We start from the raw sequence: 23,359 nt of genomic DNA on the forward strand, positions 1-23,359 counted from the left end.
TCGTGGTAATACCTTACATGTGTGGTGGGATCACTGTTTACGTTTGTGTGCGGGACCATTGCGTGCATTCACCTTGGTGCGTGAGCACAGGGTGGCGCTTTACATTTTTGTTATTTATTTTTACACCATCCCTTTATTATTTATTTATTTTTTGATCACTTGTTATCACAGGGAATGTAAATATCCCTTGTGATTGCAATAGGCAGTGACAAGTGCTCTTTATTGAGATATCTGGGGTCTATTAGACCCAAGATTTCTCCTCTGCTTTTATAAGCTTTGGATCATACCAAGATCAGTATGTCAGTATGATCTGATGCTTTTTTCAAACCACTAATGGTTTGTTTACAAGCAGAGAAAATGGAAATTACTACATTCTTGTGGTTTCTGTTTTTTTAGACCATACAGAAGATCAAGGCTGTTCTGGTCACTGATCAGCTCTATTGTCAGCTGGTGGAAATGCCTCCTGTACACCCAGATCTCCCGGTGGGACAAGAAAGCCCAGGACAGCCATGTAAGACGGGGGGGGGGGGAACTACCCCTCTTGCCGCTTGTGAAGGCAATAAATCGGCTAATTAGCTGTTTGGATTGCTTTTATAAGAAAGCTGACCATCGGCTGAAAAAAAGATAATCACTGAAAGTCCAGCAACGTATGGGTACGTTACTAATCCACAAGTGGTTACAATTGTGAATCTGACCTCTGGTCTGACCTCACAAACACAGATGATGGTGCCAGGTGATTTTAAAGTACCTAAGGCCTCTTGCACACTGATGCCGAAAAACGTTGAACACACAATACATATAGGGCAAAACAGTTTTTGTTTATTACAAAAATTTAAATCCAACCACTTTGATACATTTTATAATATTAAAAACAACAAATATTTATAACTATTCAAAAAACATGATGTTACTAAATATTTTTTTATCACATGACCGTAAGTAATTTGAATGTAAAAAGCTACCCAATGCTAACAGTTACAGTGACGTGCATCAAATTTACTGGTCTGGTAAATACCTCAGTAGGGTACAGTGAAAATACAAAAAAAATGGAAACTGCAGTCTTTCCAGGAAGCAAGACACATCCCCTTATCCTCTAACACTGCATTGCATGCTGCATAGTACATGACAAAATATAACTGTGCAGTGCTACATAATTTTTGTGAAAGAGTCTGATATAAGAAGAGTCTGGGTTGTTTCATGGAAATCAGATTCACAGTCTCAATCTCCCATTTTGAGAGAAGAAAAATAATATTTTGGTTGATGTAAGACAGCTCTTGCTGTGGACACTTGATAAACAAAGTTCTCCATATCTATCCTTTTCAAACATGCTATATAGTAAATATGACGTTTCTGTTTACTTCTAAGAATTAATAATCAGCTTCACAATGTAGACAATATATATTTCATTATTGCAATAACTATTTTATAAGAAAGAAATGGGCTTGAAGTAATATTTTACCAGACCAATATAATTTATGTTCATATTTTTAAAACATATGTACAGTATAGAAGAAAATGTTTAAAAACACAACCTACCAAAAATAAGTAAAAAAATATATATTGGGAGCTTCTAGGGTGACTTGTTTGTCTACAGTTAGGCCTCTTTCACACTTATGTGGTGCAGTTTGACAGCACCACGAATGCAGCGCAGTGCACCCTCAGGTTTGGTATGGGTGGGTTAGCTGTGCTTTCCCATTGAGTTCTATTATGTCCTGTGGTTTTGGGGCACTTTCAGAAAGTGCCCCAAAACCACAGGACATAATAGAACTCTATGGGAAAGCACAGCTATCCCACACCAAGTCCCTGGGTACATTGCGCTACACCCACAGTCCGGTCAAACTGCACCACGAGTGTGAAAGAGCCCATATGCTGATTTATTTTTTTTGTTTGCTTTTAACATTTACATTTTTTTGTAAATTGTAACTGATGTCAACACAGGATATTTTATAAAATTACACGTCATAACGGCATTTGTGCCTTACATATCTAGTACACATTTGCTGAGTATAATTTGCATGGGAAAAGTACACTGAAGTTATTTTTCTACCACTAACATAATAAAAAGGATAGAAGATGACTCCTAAACAGTTATGCTCACTGTGAAGACAAAAAAAGAGCATAGCCCTTCCATTTATTTCAAACCATCTGTATGATAACTGTTAAAATATAAGACTGAATCTACTTTTAATGCATGACAAAAATGGCACAAAAAAAAAAAAAGTATGTATGCATTTGGTAGTTAACCTTTCTCTATTGGAGTGCATCATTCTGTTAGTGCTTCTTACTATTGTCTCTTCCAATAACTTCCACATTTTCATGCCCACTTATGGGTAATGCATTGTGATCACAGTAATCCCAGAAAACAGTGACTTTTCTTTCTGATGCCTTTGGTAGTTTCTTGTGAACTGGAAGCAATAGTTATCCTTGAAAGACAGAAAAGAGTAGGTTTTGTAGCTTTAAATAAATTCTCCGCGGAAGGGAAGAGAGTTTATATTTTGCTGTTGCCACCGATAGCGCAGCCGGCACAAAGGCTGCTCTTCCACATTCTCGAATTCAGTGAAGCCCAGCTGATTGAGCACCTCATAAATACCAGCTTTAGATGCCACCTGCCAGAAAACAAAAATGTGAATTAATCCTGCAATTAGCTTGTCATATGAAAGTAGAGTAAACTGAAAACAAGGCAATTTCGGCACTAATAATATTTTTCCGTGTGAGCATTCATTTTTGAAGCTCAAATTATCTGTTACACAAATTTACATACTTTTAACAGTTTGACCTGACAAGAAAATCCATTGTCCTTATAGAGTTTGAGATAGATTGATAGCATTTGTGTGGGTGTATATTTCTCATTGAACATAGAAATATATCCTAAAAATATATTAAGAGTTTTGTATATATTCCTACCTTTTTTCTAAATGTACCTGATCACAAGTGACAATCTGTCAGGAATGGACTAGCCAGCAATGGTAGGACTCACCTGCCTTTTGATCTGCAGTACCAGGGCTGGCCAGCGGGTGCTCCCAGCAATCAGAGACTCAACTTTGCAGCCAGCTAACACCTGGAACTGATTATGCTGGGGTATTTAAGGGATGGCAAGACTTGCAGACTCTGCCTTGGTGTTGTGTTCTCTTGGGCCCTGTATCCTGTTCCTGCTCTCTGTTCCTGTCTGATTCTCTGCTGACCCTGCTCTGATCCCTGGCTTGTCTGACCATCCCTCTGCCTGACCCTCTGTACTACGCTGCTTGCTACCTGTTCTGATCCCTGGCTTGTGACCCTGACCATCCCTCTGCCTTACCCTCTGTACTACGCTGCTTGCTACCTGTTGAACCTGGCCTGTGACCCCGACCAATCTCCGCTTGCTCCCCCTGTACCTACCTGCCCTATTGATATTGACCTGGCCTGCCTGACGACGCTTGCTTGTATGTACTGTTATCTGTGGGTGGTTGGTTTGGTTTGGTTTGGTTGCACTGTATTATGTTTTAGTATTGCACTGCGTTTATGTTTGTATTGTTAGTGTTAATAAATTATATTGTTTATAACATATCTGAGGTCTGCGTTTCCCTGCGTCAGCCACACACCTCTGGTCACACCTGGGAGCCCTGACACAATCATTCCATTGACATTTAGAGCTGTACTGGTGATAGATTTGTGCCTTGCCTTATGTTCCAGACTCTCAGGACAAGAGGCTGTGAACAAACAATATAGTATTCTGTATAGCTTTTGTGTAACTATTTATATACAGGATAAGCAGTTTTTACTTGTGATTACAACAGTTAGACTGCCCTCCTTTACACCAGCGCGGTAATGTGTGAATTGAGGTGGATAGCGCCACAATGCACTATTACCAGCAGAAGTCAACCCAACTGCTCTGTGGTGCTTATATTTGCTGCATTATTTAACCACTTCCTATCCACCATATGTACAATATTTATATGTCCTCAGAGGGGAGTGATGATCCCTCGGTCATGGCTGCAGCTGCTATCATATTTTAGCTCAGGCGATGGGCTTTCATATAGAAGTGATCCAAGAAGCTATACAGCCACCTGATCAATTTTACAGGTAGTGGAAAGGTGAACCCCCCCCTCCTCCTGCTTGCTACCCTTATAGGGCTCTCCCATCCCACTGGGGAGCCCGGTATTAATGTGACCAGTCTCATCAGTAGCACTAGGAAGAGTAAGAGGAACTTCTATTGTTCCTTCCCCTCTGTGACGTCAGAAACCGCAAACAATGAAGATTTTGTCACGTACGGGGTCAGTTTGTTTACAAGCCATTAAAGTGTTACTAAGGCAATTTTTTTTAACCACTTCCCATCCGCTCTATAGCAGAAATACTGCTACAGGGCAATATATATATATATATATATATATATACTGTATATATATATATATATATGCGAATTTGCATTTTCAGGTTTTCCTACCCGCGCTGCCATTTGCGGCCACGGCTGTCAATCACCGGGTCACGGTCGGTGATTGCCGAGGATCTCAAACAAACAGTAAACAAAACAGTTCTCCTCGCTGCCAGTTCGTGCTTACAGTGAAGCACAAGCATATGGCCCATAGTAAAACACACCCAGCACACAGGTAACCCTTTTGATCACCCCTCATGTTAACCCCTTCCTGCCCAGTGCCATTAGTACAGTGTCAGTGTTATTTGTTTAGCACTGATCACTGTATTGGTGTCACTGGGGATGTCAGTGACGCCAGGCCAGTTCCCCCCAGTGTTAGAATGCCCACCGCAGTCCCACTATAGGTCACTGATCACCGCCATTACTAGTAAAATAAAAAAAAAATTCCAGTATATATACCACCATTTGTAAACACTATAACTTCCATGTAAGCCAATGAATTTACACGTATTGGGATTTTTTTAAGCAAAGACATGTAGCAGAATACATTTTGGCCTAAATTTATGACGAAATTAGATTTTTTAAAAAAATTTTTACTGGACAATTTTTCTCAAAATTGTCAGTCTTTTTTTTAATAAAAAATAAAAAACCGCACAGGCGATCAATTACCACCAAAAGTAATGGAGGCGATCAGCAACTTATAGCGGGATTGCAGCAGGCATTCTGACACTGGGGGGAACTGACTTGGTGTCACTGACATCCCCAGTGACACTAATACAGTGATCAGTTCTAATAAAAAGCACTGACAGTGTACTAATGGCACTGGGCAGGAAGGGATTAACATGTGGGGTGATGAAAGCGGTTAACTGTGTTCTGTTTCACTGTGTGTGTACTTAACACTGTAATAATAATGGGATATTTTAACTACCCTGAAATTGACTGGAGTAATGGTACTGCAGGAACAGTTAAAGGGCAAACGTTTATAAACCTACTACAGGACAATTTTATGGTACAGTTCATAGAGGCCCCAACTAGGAATGATGCTCTGCTGGACCTGGCAATCTAAAACCATGCAGAGCTTATTACTAGTGTCCATATAAAAGAACATCTGGGTAGCAGTGACCATAACATGATTTCATTTATATATTGGCATTAATGAACACAACACAGAAATGGGAATTCTTCAAAAAGACTCTATGAACACACTGCAAAATATATTCCCGTGGGCAGCAAGTTTAAAAGTCTAAAAATCAAACCTATGTGGCTTATGGCCAATGTTAAAAAAAAGCTATAAATAATAAGAAAAGAGTTCTTATTAAATATAAAAAAGAAGACTATAACAGAATATGTAAAAAGGAAATCAGTCACAAAAATCGAAAACGACAGATTGCAAAAGATAGCAGGACATGCCCCCAAAAATTCTTCAAATATATTAATAGTAAAAAGGTCCGGTCTGAGCATGTAGGCCCTTTACAAAATAATCTAGAGTGGATGACTGGAGACAAAGAGAAGGCAAATTTATTTAATACCTTCTTCAGCTCTGTGTATACAAAGGAGCATGGGGGAGCTCCTGTCCATAATGGGCATGGTATTGACACAGCTCCAGATGATCCACATTGGCTCACAATTGATGTGATCCAGAAATATTTAGACAGAATAAATGTGAATAAAGCACCTGTACTGGATGGTATACACCCATGGGTCCTTAACCACGTGACATCTGGTCTATAGCCGAATGACGGCTACAGCGCGGTTGTCCAGTTCTGGGAGGGCGTCATATGACGCCCTCCCGCACGCCCCCAGCAGCACACACCCGGCGATCTCTGGGATTGCTGTGTCCTACGGACACAGCTGATCATGTGATGTGGTAAAAGGCCAATCACAGCGGCCTTTTACCATGTGATCAGCTGTGTCCAATGACACAGCAGAATCACCGTGGAAATGCAGTTGCCGGCTGCACTTTCCTCATGCTGTCACAGCGAGAGGAAAGTACTGCTGATAACCGGCAATTGTCAGCAGATCAGAACTGATCATCAGGGCACTGATGATCAATGCCCCGCAGTGCCACCCACCTGTGCCCAGCAGTGCCACCCACCTGTGCCACCCATCTGTGCCCATCAGTTCCACCCATCAGTGCCTAGCAGAGCCACCCACCTGTGCCCAGCAGTGCCCCCCATCAGTGCTGCCGAGCAGTGCCCAGCAGTGCCATCAGTCAGTGCCACCTATCAGTACCCATCATTTCTGCATATCAGTGCCGCCTCATCAATGCATATCTGTGGAGAAAAATTACCTGTTTGCAAAATTTTATAATGGAAACAAAGAAAAACTTTTTTTTTTTGTTCAAATGTTTTGCTCTTTTTTGGTTTATAGCACAAAAAAATAAAACACCCAGTGTTGATTAAATACCACCAAAAGAAGCTCAAAAAAAGATAATTTAATAGGGTACAGTGTTGCATGACTGCTCAATTGTCATTCAAAGTGTGACAGCGCTGAAAATCGGCTTGTGCAGGAAGGGGATATAAATGCCCAGTAGGCAAGTGAGTAAAGAATTGAGCTCTGTCATTTCAAAGCCATTGTTTCTCATATTTAGCGACTTTTTAATGAGTGACATAGTACCACATAGGCCAATGTGGTGCCTATATTTAACCATTTGACGCCCGGCCTATGGCCAAATGGCGTCCGCAAAAATGTATTAGCTTACCGGGAGGCCGCCATATGGCGTCCTTCCGCACATGCGCAGTTCGCACGCTTGCAGAGCTGCGCAGCGGCGCGATCTGTCACCGGCCGTGTACCTCAGACACGGCCGATGACAGATCTGAGTACCGGCCCCTGTTGCCGGTACCATGTGACCTGCTGTGACCAATCACAGCAGGTCACATGACAGTTGTATACAATGGATGGCTTCATTCATGCCATCCATTGTATACTAGTGTCTAGCTGTGAATAGTCACAGCTAATCACATGCACATGTCACTACTATGGTTACTATGGTAACATTGTACTAATTTGGACATAGTGAAATATGAAAAAAAATCTTAAAAAAAAGAAAAAAAATTTAATAAAATGTTTTAAATAAAAACAAAAAAATATCTATATATATTTTTTTCATACTGTCACCAGTCAGTGTCCCTGATCACCGCCATGCCAGTTATATTATGACGCTGTACTGCACTGGTGACAGTATGTAAAAAAAAAAAATAGTGAAAATAATTTCTTTTATTTTTTCATTTTCCGAAAAATTATGACAAAAAAAATACAACTTCAAAAAACTTGCCATGCCTCTTATGAAGTACGTCGGACTGTCTCTGCAAAAAGGGGTCATTTGGGGGATATCTGGACTGTTCTGACATTCTTGGGCCTCAAGAAATTAGATTGGCTGTCAGTACTTCAGGATTGATCAATATTCAGATCTATACCATAGTTTGTGAACTCTATAACTTTCCTACAAACTAAAAAATACATCCTAATTTGAGTTATTTTCACCAAAGACATGTAGCAGAATACATCTCGGCCTAAATTTATGAAGAATAATTATTTATTTGCAAACTTTTATAACAGAAACATAGAAAAACGTGTTTTTTTTTCAAAATTTTTGGTCTTTTTTGTTAATTTACCAAAAAATAAAAACCCCAGCGATGATTAAATACCACCAAAAGAAAGCTCTAGTTGTGTGAAGAAAATGATAAAATTTTAGTTTGTGTACAATGTTGTACGACTGCGCAATTGTTATTCAAAGTGTGAGACCGCTGAGACCTGAAAAATGGCCTAGGCAGGAAGGGGTAAAATTGTACGGTATTGAATTGGTTAAAAAGGGATCCAAATCTTTACCAAGTAATTATAGACCTGTTAGTTTAACTTCTTTTACCAAAGATTTTATTAAGCATGTTGAAAGAAACATATAAAACATGACAAATCGTATGATACAAAGCGACATCACACAATAGTGGGTAGCAAAACATCATACAAAACACAGAAATACACATATGAGGCCCACACCAGGGTCTAGATAACAATGTGTAAAACAGAGGGCCGCAAGGCCCACAATCATATCCTGAAATATAAAAGCTACAGTCAAAGAAAGGCAGCAAAAATAAAGCACAAAGAGAGCTTCACCCTCTTGAGGCAATATTATTCCTGAGAATCATAGATTTGTTACACAACAACAACAGATGATAGGCAATTGGTCTAATGGAAACAAACCATATGGAAGAAGAAAGAAGATAAAAGGGTCGAATAGATCCAGAGAGGGCCAAGGGGTCAAAAACCCCAGACCCCCCCCCCCCAATCTAGGAAAAAGAAAAACAAAAAAGAAGGAAAATAACAGAGAGAAGAAAGAAACAGGACAGCAAAGAAAATAAGTTGGCCTGGGGGGCAGAGCTAGGAGACATGATCCCTACATTAGGGGGACTGAAGGGGTAAATCCCAACACATCATAGATTAATGAGCTTCATGGTAAAAGGAGAAACCGGATGGTAGTTCACCCAACGTTGCCAGACTGAGAGAAACTTATCATGCTTATCTTCCAACACCTCCGTCAATTTTTTGTTGATAAAGAAGCCTTGGATCCTAGACCTGACCTCTTCAAATTGTAAAGTGGGAGACTTCCAAGAGCCAGCAATAGTCTGCTTAGTAACCATAAAAAAGAAATTGACCAGTGAGCGGGGTAGGCCATAAAGTGGCCTAAAGTAAGGCTTCAATAGGGTCTTTTTAAGGCTAATGGACGTAACTGAATAAATAAGATTATAAACCCTAGTCCACAAGTGGCGGGCCACTGGACAGGTCCACCAAATGTGGAGCATTGTACCCTCTAGAGAGCAGCCCCAAAAACACAGAGAGTTATATTCTGGTATACACTTAGCTAATCGAGATGGGGTAAAATACCATCTCAAAAAAGTTTAACTTATATAGTTGGGAAGATACTGGAGAGTTTCATAAAAGACCACATAGATGAGTTCTTGCTGGAAAAAAATATTTAAAGCAACAGACCGCATGGATTCTTGAAAGACAGAAGTTGTCAAATAAATCTGATTTCTTTTTATGAGGAGGGTGAGCAAAACCTTGGACAGAGGGGTGGCAGTAGATGTGGTATACTTGGATTTTGAAAAGCGTTTGCCAGAGTTTCCTACACACAGCTAAAGTGTAAGGTAAAGTCTACAGGCTTGGAAAAATATGTATGTAAATGGATAGAAAACTGGCTAAAAGATCGTATTCAGAGAGTAGTGGTTAATGATTCATACTCTGAATGGTCTAGGGTTGTCAGTGGTGTACCCCAGGGTTCAGTGTTGGGACTCTTACGTTTTAATATATTTATAAACAATATAGGGTCTGGGATTAAAAATCCCATTTCAGTCTTTGCAGATGACACCAAGCTGTGCAGTGGAATCACGTCCTTACAGGATGTCTTCAACTGCCAAGCCGACCTCAATGCACTGTTTATTTGGACAACTACATGGCAAATGAGGTTTAATGTTGATAAATTTAAGGTTATGCACTTGGGGGCTAAGAATATGCATGCATCATACATACTAGGGGGAGTACAACTGCAGGAAGCAATGGAGGAGAAGGATCTGGGAGTTCTGGTAGATCATAAGCTTAATAATGGCATGCAATGCCAAGCTGCAGTTTCTAAAGCGAGCAAAATCCTCTCTTGTATTAAGAGGTATAGACTCCTGGGAGAGAGAGAGATTTTTTGTTTGGACATCAATTCACAAAAAGAACATTGAGGAACTGGAGAAAGTACAGAGAATGGCAACCAAACTGATAACCATGGAGGAGCTCGGCTATGAGGAAAGATGAGAGGAACTGAATTTATTCTCTCTTGAGAAGAGGAGATTAAGGTGGGATATGATCAACATGTATAAGTACATCAATGGTTCATATAGTGAACTCGGTGTAGAGCTATTCACCCTGAGGTCATCACAGAGGACAAGGGGGCACTCTTTACATCTGGAGGAAAAGAGATTTAATCTCCAAATACGGAAAGGTTTCTTCACCGTTAGAGCTGTGAAAATATGGGATAGACTTCCTCAAAAGTTGGTTCTGGCCAGCTCAGTGGATTGCTTTAAAAAAAAGCCTGGATTCTTTCCTAGATACATACAATATTACGGGATGCTAACATTTATAGGAAAAGTTAATCCAGGGAATATCCGATTGCCTCTCGGGGGATCAGGAAGGAATTTTTTCCCCTGCAGGAACAAATTGGATCATGCTTTGCTGTTTTTGTTTCCTTCCTCTGGATCAACTGTGCGTATAAGATTATAACTTTGTTTTTTGGTTGAACTGGATAGACTTTGGTCTTTTTTCAGCCAGACTAACTATGTAACCCTGTTCACAAGGTGACAATGCTACTGCACAATCTCAATGAAGAATGAACAGCTAAATGAAATAGAAAAAATGAACAACTTCATGGACAGGATCAGCAGGTAATAGTTACAGAGGAGAATCTGAAAAACAAAAACTGCACTGCTATTCAGGGACTGCAGCATATATACTGTATGTAATTTTTTGTTATATTAAAGTTCTACTTTAATATATTGTGGAAGCAAAGCAGACATTGCATGACTAGGTTCAGCAGGGTGAATTGTGCCACAAGTGCTTTTCTGATGGTTAAAATCTCTACCCTAGGCTAAAAGACTACTATGTCTGAGAGCAACAGACTTGGTGTTTATTTTGTATACTTTATTTTACTTTAGATATCCAAAGCTCCATACATGTAAAGACATTATATTTGCTGTTTTTTTGTGCCTAGTGATGTACTGGATTTAAGTCTATCACAATGATACACGTACATGTTTTGTTGTAATTTATTATATAGCTGCAGTACAAGGTTTAGGCATACCACTAACTGTTTTTATTTTCCATAGGAATTTATCTGATATGGTTGCTATGTGAAAGTGCAAAAAAATGTCTTATGTTATATCAATTAAACAATTGGCACTCTTAAATAAGTGTATAAAACCTGTACAAAATAGCCATATAAACAAAATTGTAGTTTTGGTTTACCTGTAAAATCCATTTCTTGGAGTACACCACAGGAGACAGAGCATCTTCATATCCATGACAATGGGGTTATGCTACCACCCTCAAATAACTGAACACTGGTAAAGAAAAAAAAAAAGAAAAAGGAAATTCCCTCCTAGACAAAACACCTCTGTGTTCGGCAGGGATTTAGTTTTAGTAGCAAGCCATGAACCACAAAGAGGGGCAGTATCTGTGTAGGCTTTCAGAAGCACAAAATGGGAGATGAATAGCAGCAGTCGACTTCAGGTAACACCTGTTACCGTGATCCAGACCCAAAGTATGAAGAGCTTAGAACAGAAAGACAGCAAAACATTCTCCTAGTTGAAATGGCATGAAGAAACCACCTTAGGTAAAAAGGATGGCTGAGGTCATAGAACCTCCTTGTCACGATGGAGCACCAGGAACAGTTCCCTACAGGAAACAGTAGCCAATTCTGAAACTTTCAGAGAGAATGACTAAAGCAATATTGCAGATGAGTTCAAAAGAAGATTTCTACAATACAAAAATTTCCAAGTTGAGGTCCCAAGGAATCTTGACCGGTTGAACAATACGCATGACTCTAGTACCAAGGAATGTGATGTAATCGCTCTCTGAAAAAAGACGTCCAAGGCTGAAATTTGACTCTTGATCTTTCCCAGATCAACTGCAGATAGAATATAAGCCAGGATGCAACCCACAACATATTTGCGAGCATAACATTCCTTAGCCTCATGCCAAGCAAAATAAAATTTCTAAGTTCTGTGATAAATCTTGAGGTCACCTTCTAAGCCATCAGTAGGGTAGGAATTCTTAAATCAGAGACTCCTCTGTCTTAAGACCCTAGCGTAAGTAGTCATACCATTAAAGTCAGCAACTGTAAAGGAGGATGGAAGATTGGACCGTGCAACAGAAGATCGGGTCCATAGAAAAGGATCCAAATATTATCGGCCAACATGTTCCCAGTGTTGGGAGCACCAAGTTCTCCTGGGTCAGGCTGGGGCAATGAAAATCACCAGAATTCCTTGAAATCAAATCCTGCGAAGCAGATAAGGTAGAAGCTATAACTGTGGGAAGGCATACAGTACATTAGGGGGGATTAGCCACATGGTGTCACCAGGGCACCCAATGCTAATGATTGAGGATCCCTGGTCCTGGAGACAAGCCTGTGCAGGCTTTGCATTGAACCTGGATACCAGATGACTTACATGTGGGATGCCCCACTGGTGACAAAGTTCCTCGAAGAGTTCCTGGTGAAGAGCCCACTTTCCCAGAGACAGTTGCCTGGAATATGGATGGGGGACAATGCGGTAACATGGAGTTCTGCCCAGAACAGGATATGATCCACTTCCTCCTGAGCAGCTTGACTTCTGGTGCCTTCTTGATGATTTATGTATGCTACTGCCATGGCGCTGTGACACTAATCTCTTACAGAAGGCGCTTTAGCTGCACTGACCAATGCCAAAGGGAAAAGCAAATCACATTCAATTCCTGGAAGTGGATGTACAATTATCTCTCCTGCGATGACCAAGCTCTCTAGCCCAAGAAATTGTTTGGAACACCACCAGCCCATCAGGCTGGTGAATCTCATCAAGACCTTCCAGGATAAAAGGAGGAATAATTTTGCCATCTTCAGCATCCATGAGGAAACAATTCTGCCATCTTCAGCATCCATTAGGAGATGTACCAGTCCAGAGTATGCCTCATGCTGGGGTTTGAGAACATCAGGGAATTCAACGACTCCATCCTCCTGTTCCACACCACCAAGACATTCCGTTGGATTGGCTTGTAATGAAACTGAACAAAGGGCACTGCCTCGAAGGTAGCTACCATCTTTCCCAGAACCCTCACGCAAAAGCAAATTGAGTGATTTGTCAAGAGTCTTCAACAAGTCCACAAAACACTATCACCTGGACAGTTTCCTGGGTCAGGCCTTAATACAACCCTAGCTCCAAAAGAGTTGGGACGTTGTATAAAATCTGCATAAAAACAGAATGCAATGATTTACAAATCGCATAACCCTATACTTTACATAGTTAGTCCAATTGAAAAAAGACAAAAGTCCATCCAGTTCAACCATAAAAAAAAAAAATTGATCAGTCATTTATGATCAGAATGATCATTTGCTTATCGAATGACTTTTTATCAAGTGATTTCTGTAATGTTAGTCTTTTGACATCAAAACAATTTTTTACACAGATTGTATATACATGTATGAGCAACATTAGATGCAATCTGTCAGTTCTCAATTGCAGTCTGTGAGCATCTATAGAACAAACCAACTTATTGGAAATGGTAGTCGCTGTTTCAGTTTTTTCGAAGTAAAACCATCAGCTCCTGCTACTGCAGAAAAAAAGTATCTTAGTTGTTCTGCTAGTCAGTCTAAAAAAACTGCAGAAGATGGCAGTCTGCATGTTAGCAGTCAGCACTTATTCATCCTCTGTATGATGAATATGATGCACTGTTCTCGTTCTAAGAGAGTAACAATTGCCATCTATAATCTTCTTCAGTCTAGTAATAAGTTTCAGTGTAGGTTTGGGGAGGCACCGGGAAAAGAAGGTGTGGAGCTCTGACTGGTTTAATGAGAGATTTTGACAGCTAGCCAAAGAGCCATATATTCTCTTCATTCATTATGGTGTGATAGCCTACTTACTGCAGTTATAATATCTAATATTTCCTTGTCAACCAATTAGCTTTTATGCATGTCATTTTTTAAAGTTTATTGTACATTTTTAGTTAACTACTTCAGTATTCTGGAGCTGTCATTACTTATAACTTTTTTACTAGCTTTTATAAGCCATTATATCTTATTATATTGTACATCTTGTAGATCTAGATTTAATTTGGTATTAGATCTAAATATGTAAATTATCTAGGTTTTGAAAAGGAAGGGGTTAAAAATCTGAAAAATACTTTTTTTTCCCCAATTAAGCAGCCCTAGTTTTTACCGCAAACTATATACTAAGCAACATTTTCTGACTACACGTTTGATGCAGGAGTGAAAGTTAAAGGAAAAGTAGGGCCAAAGCTAAAGTCTGCTGTTGGCTGACATCACGCTGCTGGTCCAGGCTCTGTAAAGATCCTGACTTTAATATCAGGATTCACCCAGATAATTGGACCAGGAGCTGGCTCAACCTCTCAGCGAGCAGCTAAGAGTGTGAACCAGCAGCTCCTGCCCCCTACACAGCGCAGTGGGCACTGGAGGGGCAGAGCAGAGAGCCGGTGACTGATGCTGCATCCAATTAGGTTGGTATGTGTGGTTTTGTTTGTCTTCTACTTCTTCATACTTCTCTTTTAAGCTGGCCATACAAAGATGAACCAACCAAAATTGGCTTTGTGGGTCGCTCTGTCGGCGCCCTCTCACCCAAAATCATTCAACTGAAAAAGTGAAGAATCGGTGCCTGCATCCAATCAGGTGCAGGAACCATTGTGATATTTTCAGAATACAATGGCTACAGCTGGAGATTCATCTATCTGCATTCTATAGCGTGGATGGAGGAATCGGTTAGATCTTTTTTTGTTGTTGTTCAGCCTAAAAATCAGTGTGTCTACTATGACCAGCTGTAGTGCCACAGTGGCGTGGAGTATTTCATGTTTCATGGGTGACAGAAAAGATGTACAGCTATGGCATTTGCATTCAACAATATTTTTATACATGGCACAGTGCATTTTAATCTACTTGGGGCCTCTTATCTGCATGAGCCAATTTATGTAAAAGCTTAACTTAGCCTGCCACCTGTGATGTCAAATGATGCTCTGTTGCTGAGGAATCATCCATGTTTTCTAGGAAACTGGCACTTCCAAGAGTGCAGATCTCCTGTTTTTCTGGCAAGACACAATAGTCCTTACTCCTTCACCTTTCATTTTACTACTGTGTCCTTCTACAGTACTAGTAAGACCTGTGAAGGAGGACAAAGGAGATCAACACTCCCAAAAGTATTGGCTTCCAAGCAGACTTGGGGGACTTTACTGATGGCCTTGTAACCTTTCATATTTTATGAAAATGAATGATGCTGCAACACACTGCTCATTTAGAGAATGGCATCCTAAAATACAAAAACAGTTGCTGGCACCTTACTAGTGTGAGTACTACCATAATTCTCAAAGCCTCTGTAGCACTACTGCCTTAGGAGTTGCTGAGTATTTGGGTCCCCCTATAGTCCAGCACAGCCAAACAACACTCAGACTTGCATCCAGGAGCCAGTAACCAGTTCTTGAGCTTGGGTTTTTGAATTTCAATAGGGGAATTTCAACTTTTCAACTGCCCACTGGAACCGAGAAACCGAGGACAACGTCCTGGAACTATTTACAAGCCTCTTCAGCAAAACAGTCTCTTTTGGAGAGCTGGCCTGTAGTACCACCCAGATAAAGCCTCTTCTTTACCCAGCTGTCTGGAGTAATCCCTAAGTAGGGGATGCAGTGCCTGTCACTTTGAGAAATAAAGTGACACCAGGGACATCAGAGTGCAGCTTCCCCTATCTAGCCCAGGGGGTGCAGGCTTACTCACTCAGTCCTTCTCCTGTGTGGCTGGTGGGTTATTGGCTGCTACCATGCCTTCTAGCTTCCTTGCTGCATAGGTGTTCTTCACTCTGGGGACTGGTGAGGGTCTGAGTTTTCTTCCTTCCAAGCTTCACTGTCTGTAGGTGAGCTCCTCTCTCCATCTGGTCCCCCTCCCAGGCTCCTGCCTTCAGCATCGCATTGTCTCTGTCTTCCACCTGAACTCTCCTACAGCTGAGCAGGCTCTCTTGCTTTTGAGGGTTGTCCTGACCCCTTGCCAAGCCTTCTGTTGAGGATTGGAAAGAATCTCTCAAAAGTGCAGATCAGCCACTCCTCAGATCCACCCACTGCTTCTAGACCTTTCTCCAATGTTTTAGAGCAGGGGAAAATTCCAGAGGGCTGGTCTGCAGAGCCTCTCAGCTCTGACCAAAGTTTGACCCCTGCTAGCTATCATACCCAGGCTGCTACTCAGCCCTCCTCACTAACAATTGGAGTCTATCTCCCTCTAGCTGACTAGGAGGGTGCTATACCTCCAATATATTTATATGCATTGGTCCTCCACCCCCACTTTCACTGATCTGCTGGCAGATAAAATCCCAGTTTGTCAGCCAGAGTCAATCAGTGCAGCTTTGAAACGACAATGATCATTCAGCAACCAGGCCATTTTTTGTGTTACGGCTCTGTGTTACTTTAACTGACAATTGCGTGGTCATGCATTGCTGCACCCAAATGAAATTTACGTCCTTTTTTCCCCAGAAATAGAGCTTTGTTTTGGTGGTATTTGATCGTCTATGCATTTTTTTAATTTTTGGCGCTATAAAAAAAAACAAGACCGACAATTTTGAGAGAAAAAAAACAATATTTTTGACTTTTCGCTATTAAACATGTCCAGTAAAAAAAAATTTTAAAAATCAAATTTCAGAATAAATTTAGGCTAAAATGTATTCTGCTGCATGTCTTGCTAACAAAAAAATACCAATGCGTGTAAATTAATTGGTTTATGTAAAAGTTATAGCATTTAAAAATGGCGGTATAGATACTGAAATTTTCTTTTTTTTTATACTAGTGATTGCAGCGATCAGCGACTTATAGTGGGACTGCGGCGGGCATTCTGAAACTGGGGGGGGGGGGGGGGAACTGACTAACTGCCACTAACATCCCAATGAAACTAATTCAGTAATCAGTGCTAATAAAAAGCACTGACACTGTACTAATGGCAGGAAGGGGTTAACATCTGGGGTGATCAAAGGGTTAACTGTGTGCTGTTTTACTGTGTGTGCTTTACTAGGGAAACATACTGCTTTGCATTGCTCTGCTATGCAGCGCAAAGCAGCATGTTCCTCAGCGATCACCGGCGGGAAATCTCCGGCCAGGACCCGATGATCGACATCTGTAGCCGCCAATGACGGTGTGGGTGGTGTGCAGGTGCCCCCTACCCATAAATACAAAATCACGTGTATATACATGATTTTGCACAGCCCTGCCGCCCTGTAGCAGTATTTCTGCTATAGAGCAGAAGGGAACTGGTTAAAGATTTGTTGTGGGTTTTTTTTTAAATAATAAACATGTCATACTTACCTTCTCTGTGCAATGGTTTTGCACAGAGCAGCCCCGATCCTCTTCTTCATGGAGCACCCGCCAGCACTCCTGGCTACTCTTCATTGACCAGAGCTCCAAATAGCAAGCTGCTTGGAAAGGGGGCTTTGGTGTTTGCTCGCTCCCATGCCCACTCTATGCATCCATAAGACACATAGAGCCACGGCTCGGCCCCGTCCCCCACTCTCTCCTCATTGGCTCACTGGCTGTGAAGAAAGAGACCTAGGACAGACGAGGCCCCAGTGCACATCACTGGAGAGGGAGGGGGATCAGGTGAGTATTAGGGGGTCTGTGAGGGGAGCAGCACACAAAAGGGCTTTTACCTTCATGCATAGAATGCATAAGGTAAAAAAAAAACTAGCAACCACTTTAACTTGCCCTATATAAGGTTTTTCCTCTTTCCTTCTTGCCTTAGTTTTTTTTTTTGTTTATGTATTGGTACACAAAAGTTTTACTCATTTGATAAAGTCTTGTTGAATTTGTTTTGAAATGTGGTAAAGATGCCCAACATTTAAAATACATTTATTTTCTTTGTAAATTACTTAACCTGTACCAGCAACATGTTAGCATGGTAACAATTGCAAACAATGGAAGAGAAACAATCTTTTATGTTAAAACCATAAAAATGTTTTTCTGTTTTTGCTTGTCTTTAACCTTCAAAATACATGGAATGCTAGCTGAAATAAAAAAAACTGTTCTGTTCCATAAAGGGTAAATGATCACTTATCTTTAAAAACAAGTTCAGCCTGAATTTATAAACCTTCATGTGGATATTTTTTTAGCAAACATATGGGTCCATGCAAGTTATATTTGACAAGCAAAAATTGGCTCTCATATGGTCAGAATCTCCTGACTTCTGAAGGGTTTGTTAGATTTTGCTCGGTTTGTTTTCTTTGGCACACTGCTGCAAATGTTACAATGTTTCCTTGTTGTTAGTGAAAGTGCTGAACTTTATTAAGTAGGCGAGACTGATAGGAGTTCAGTGAAAAGACCTCCTTTCATGAAAAACTACAGCTCCAGCAGACACACATTCTCACAAAGAATAACGAATTGAGAAAAGGCAAGGTCCATAGGGAGCAGGTACATAAACAAGGGGATAACATGTTAATGAAATGTTTTCAAAAGGTTATTTGTGAAGCAAAGTATTTTAAAAAATTAAGCAGTACACAATATATGGGGTTCTCATCTTAAAATTCTGCTTTTGTTTAATGTACTTGTTTGAAAATTAATTCATTCTAGTACTTGTGCTGCTCACCAAAGCCATTCTATCATAGCAATAAACTATAGATTTGTCACAGCTATGCACACAGAAATAAGGAGCATATTTAGTGTAGTAAAATGATACTCCACAGCAACAACAATGACGTATTTCTCACAAGTCTAAAGCTGGCCATACATGGCTTGAATTTCAGTAGATTCCTGATAAATTGGCTAAAATTCGAGCTGTGGTTGGCAACGATGCCACCACCTGTCTTGACAAAACTTGATTTAAAAAAAATGAAGGGGCTGGGTGGAAGATTGTAAGCCAAACAGGAGGCAGTCAGTGAGCCACGGGTGCCACGGCTGCCTGAATACACTACAGCTGACCATGCAGATCCTCCACTACAGCTATTTAGTTGGGTTGGTGGAATCTTTTGAAGAGAAAGCTATCCATGTATAGCTAGTTTTAAGCAGTGTGTGCATGAGCAGATAATTCTTAAAGACAGCTGGTGGCAAGAGGTCTTACAAGCAGGTTTAGATCTCCATCAAGACCTACAGCTCCTATCTTCCAAATTCAAAGACATTTATATGTGACATGGTGCACAAACCATACCCATTTCTCTAAGGAAAAGGGAATGATCTGAGATTTTCCACTATGGCAAACATCTCTGTGTAGTGACATGCACTTTCAGTTCTCCAATTCTCCTCATCTCCCAATTGTTATCACCTACACAGTGCTCATGTCCCAGGCATCATAACTCGACTATCAGGCAACTGAGGGGGTGGCAGCTAATGTGCTCACAAATGAATATTAATTTTAATATGATATTACATTTACTTTAATACTGGATAAAGCAGGGAGGGAGCAGAATGTTTGTCATGTGGTGTCCATGTCCCTCAAGAGGTATTTTCTTCACAGTTTTCTGTGTATGACCCTAGACTTCAGTACAGACCTGACATGTAGCAGTCCTATTGTAACATTTTGACAATCACTTTCATTTTAGTGTTTACAAAATTAAACACTTATGAACAGAATGGTAATCTGCAAATTCCATGAGCCTTTACTACACTAAACAGCTGAAATTATTTTTCTGGGTGCACTAGGTAACCATAAATAATTGCTTGCAATACTTTGTCAAACTATAACTATTATTTTATATTTCTTGAAATATTACTGAACTAGATCCTTATAAATATTTATCATTTATCTCTCGCCATACCAATAGTCTTTTTTTTTTACCTAGAACCTTTTTGAGTCTAAAGAGAGAAAACACTGTTCTAGGTCCACCATGCAAACACTGCCGTGATATCGCTGAACAGGTGCTGGCTCAGCTCACAGCTGATTATGAGGGAAAAAGGAAGGCCATACTACTGCCTTTATTTAGAAAATCACCAAACACGGTAAAAACATCAAGGAAATTGCAGCGGAGGACCTGCTGATATGTTTCACACTGCATTAGTGCTTATTGACTGTTATGAGTAAGTGCTAGTGTGCTGAAAAGGATGTCAGCGGGTCACCCTGCTCCTCTATTATTTCCCTGAAGTTTTTACCCTGTTTGGCAATTTTCTAAATAAAGGTGATTATACAACAGTGATTTACAGTTGTGTGGCCTTTTCTCACTTTTTAATTATACTTTATGTAATACACCCTCTCCATTAAGTGCTTATGGTATTTGTAAAAACGAAAATATGTTCTTATATCCAAACATATTGTTTATACAATCTGAAATATATCACATTATAAAATTAACTCCACCTGTCACTGTTTTAGGCTCCACCCACCATGACTTAAAAACCATTCCTTTTTGCCTACAGAGGTGAGTTTACCCAGGTATGTCCACCCACTGCTGTTGGGAATGAAAAGGAAAAAACATAGGTGGTTGTTTTGGACAACAGATAAACTTTTCCTTTAGTTTTCACAAACAGCCACTCGGTGCAAGCAACAACTGTTTAGACAAGCAAACCTTAAAACAATAATTCATATTATTTGCAGCCCAAAATCATGCACACAAAATAAAAGGGACCATAGATATAGCCTCCCTGATTGCCACGAGTACTGTATGAAAAATCCTGACAAAGGTTGACAGACAGGCATTCACCTACGGAGAGAGTAGCAGTGTACTTGTAAGACAAGTGGCATCTACTTCTGCTTAGACCAGTCTGCTCTGATTAAATGGGGTTGACAGATGTGCCTTTCATCTCTCGCTGTTGAGATCAGCCACGTCTCTATGAATTAGCAGGACTAGCTGAGATGGAAGGTCCTGGGCTTTCCCACAACCCAAAATCAGCAAGTCTCCAATACAACTCAGCAAAGTATAAAGGAAAAGATATAACTTAAGTTTGGTTGTTTCATAGACAATTGTTTCATTTGGAATTTTTTTTAAATAAATGTTTAATACAATAGACATTAAGTTCTCATAAATCCTGCAGCTGGTTTTTATTCAGATACACACATCAGTTAGCAGAGTCTACATTTTCTGGTGTTAAGACTATTTTATGTGACAAAGGTTCGTTTTTTTTGTTTTTTTTTATAAGCTTAAATAAACAACATAGATGAAACGCTTACTCTCTAAAATGTGACTCTATAATATTTAGGACCCATTCACATATGTGCATTGTGATACTGTACAATAACATATGAGTTTTAGGCCAGCCACAGACGGTTCAGCCGCAGCTGTCCGAGATTTGAACTGCGTGTGGGCAGGCTGAATGTACCAAGTTGATCGATCGATCAACTTAGGTGCAACCAGACTGCCAGATTCACTAGTGATTAACACTAGCGACTACTATTGCCACTAGCAATATTCACTGTCTTCTCCCGCGGGAACAGCTTCCCCCACTGGGAGAAGACAATTGCTCGGCAGGAGGGATTCCCCTATCCACACTCTCTGTGCTGATTGGGGAATCCTGCAAATTTAAAGAAATGTGCACCAGCTATGGCCTGACTTACAGTTACTGCATGAGTGTATGTGCATTTATGTGCCATTCATTCCAAATGGCAAGCTAAGTACTGGCATGTGAAGTTTTTGGAGGTTGTTGTACTTCTTAGGCTGCTTACTAGTTCCAGGGCAATAAAGCTGAACAAATTTAGCTATTGTCACATGTCCCTAGGCTTTTCCCTGCCTTGGCATACAAGCATTTCAAGCAGAAATAACTTACACAGGTATTTTGATTTGTGACTTAATATTAGTGTTCCTACACGGAGATCAAATCCAAAGCTGAAGATCCAGGGTTGAGTGTTTGTGTTAATACCATGTTCTGATACAAGGGGAAGTGAAATGGTGGTTAAATAAAGCTCTGCCACTAAAATTCATGTGGAAACAAAATATGCCCCTGCAGAGTACATCTAGCACCTCTCCTGGCGTCCATACCACTCTGCTCTGATGAACAGAAAGAGCTGGCTTAAAAACTACAGAATCCACCACTTCTGACAGTCTGATTCCTGGTCCCCTTCTTTCAATCTGCAGCCCTGGTAGAGGTATAAAAGCCATCCAGAAGAAGCAAAGAGTGCAGCAAGGGACCAGCCAGGTTTTACACTGCACTTCTTGCTGCTTGGAGCGCTGTAAGGCTGAATGCATTAAGCTCTACTGTCAACTATGCCACAGTTCATGAAAAAGCTTAGAGCCAACTCTTATCAGTTCAGCCTTCCTTGCATACATTTACTGAACTTTTCCTGAAAAAACTTTTTTCGACCTCTGTCTTGTTGGAACACACAATTAATAGGCACTACACAGGTTAGTGAAAGTTCACCTTTTGAAAAAAAATAATAATAAATGCACATTTATTTTTTGCAGGTAAAAAAAAATGTGCATTTATTTATTTTTTTTTCCTAAGAAGCCTGAAGAGCATTGCACCCGTGATCAGCAGATTGTGGGTGCAATTTCAAGCTCCTGCAGATTTTTAGAATAGCGGTCTGCCTATACTTTGTACAGGGAGGCAGTTACCTGAGAGCAGGAAGCTCAATGGGCTACAAGAGTGCTCACCAGCGCCCTCATAGGTCATTGAGAATTACAAGCTGTCAGTTACAATGGCTGATGGCATTTGCAGGCATTCATTCACAAAAACTGTGAGTGAATGATGCATCCATGTAGGCGAATCTCTGCCCTGCCACGTTATTTTCAAACTGTGGTAGCGGGTGCAGGGAGAAGATCCCATGCCCTCTGTCATGTGGGGGGGTTAGAGGCTGCAGATGCTGGAACATTTTAACATGTTCCACCCTAAAAATATGTGGAACATGTTCTGAAGGTGAACTTATCCTTTAAATGCATGTACACATCTGGATTATTAGCATTATAATGTATATTTAAATGATTGACATGTTACCTTTACAAATATAAACCGTTCATATGGGAATGAAGAAGATCCTTGGCAAAGCTGTTTTTTTTCTAATGAATTCCACTACTACTGTTCACAAACAGCTGACCAAACTGTAGGGATGAACAGATTTGTCAACAAAAAAAGAGACCAAACACTCTGGAGTCCCATATGCAAACAACAAAAAGAAACCTAATAAGCTCACAAAATCTCCTAAGTGAGTCACCATGAAGATGCAAGTTACTGTTCCCCTATGAAGCAGCTGTACAAGGGACTTTGTGAGGCAGTAAAAAAGAAAGGCAAAGAACAGGATTTCTGCTCACATATTGCATGGTATGTATTCATACTTTAGCTGTTTACATCTGGCAACAGCTGTCTGCAACTGTGAAAATACCAATGGTGGCCAAT

General features: G+C 40.4%; 1 protein-coding gene across 2 annotated transcripts in view; it reads right to left on the reverse strand.

Moving 5' to 3' along the window:
- Positions 1-799: 799 nt before the first annotated feature.
- The window catches only part of PALD1 (phosphatase domain containing paladin 1), a 419,780-nt gene continuing 397,220 nt past the window's right edge, over positions 800-23,359 (reverse strand). For both annotated transcript variants that reach the window (XM_089686197.1, XM_089686198.1), the window contains one exon: positions 800-2,606. In XM_089686197.1, coding sequence (XP_089542323.1) covers positions 2,457-2,606 — 150 coding nt within the window. In that variant the 3' untranslated portion in view covers positions 800-2,456. The remainder of the gene's footprint in view (positions 2,607-23,359) is intronic.

The sequence above is a fragment of the Staurois parvus genome, unplaced genomic scaffold, assembly GCF_062004578.1.
Source record: "Staurois parvus isolate SC_StPar_1 unplaced genomic scaffold, SC_StPar_1.0 ptg000393l, whole genome shotgun sequence".
Lineage (NCBI taxonomy): Eukaryota > Metazoa > Chordata > Amphibia > Anura > Ranidae > Staurois > Staurois parvus.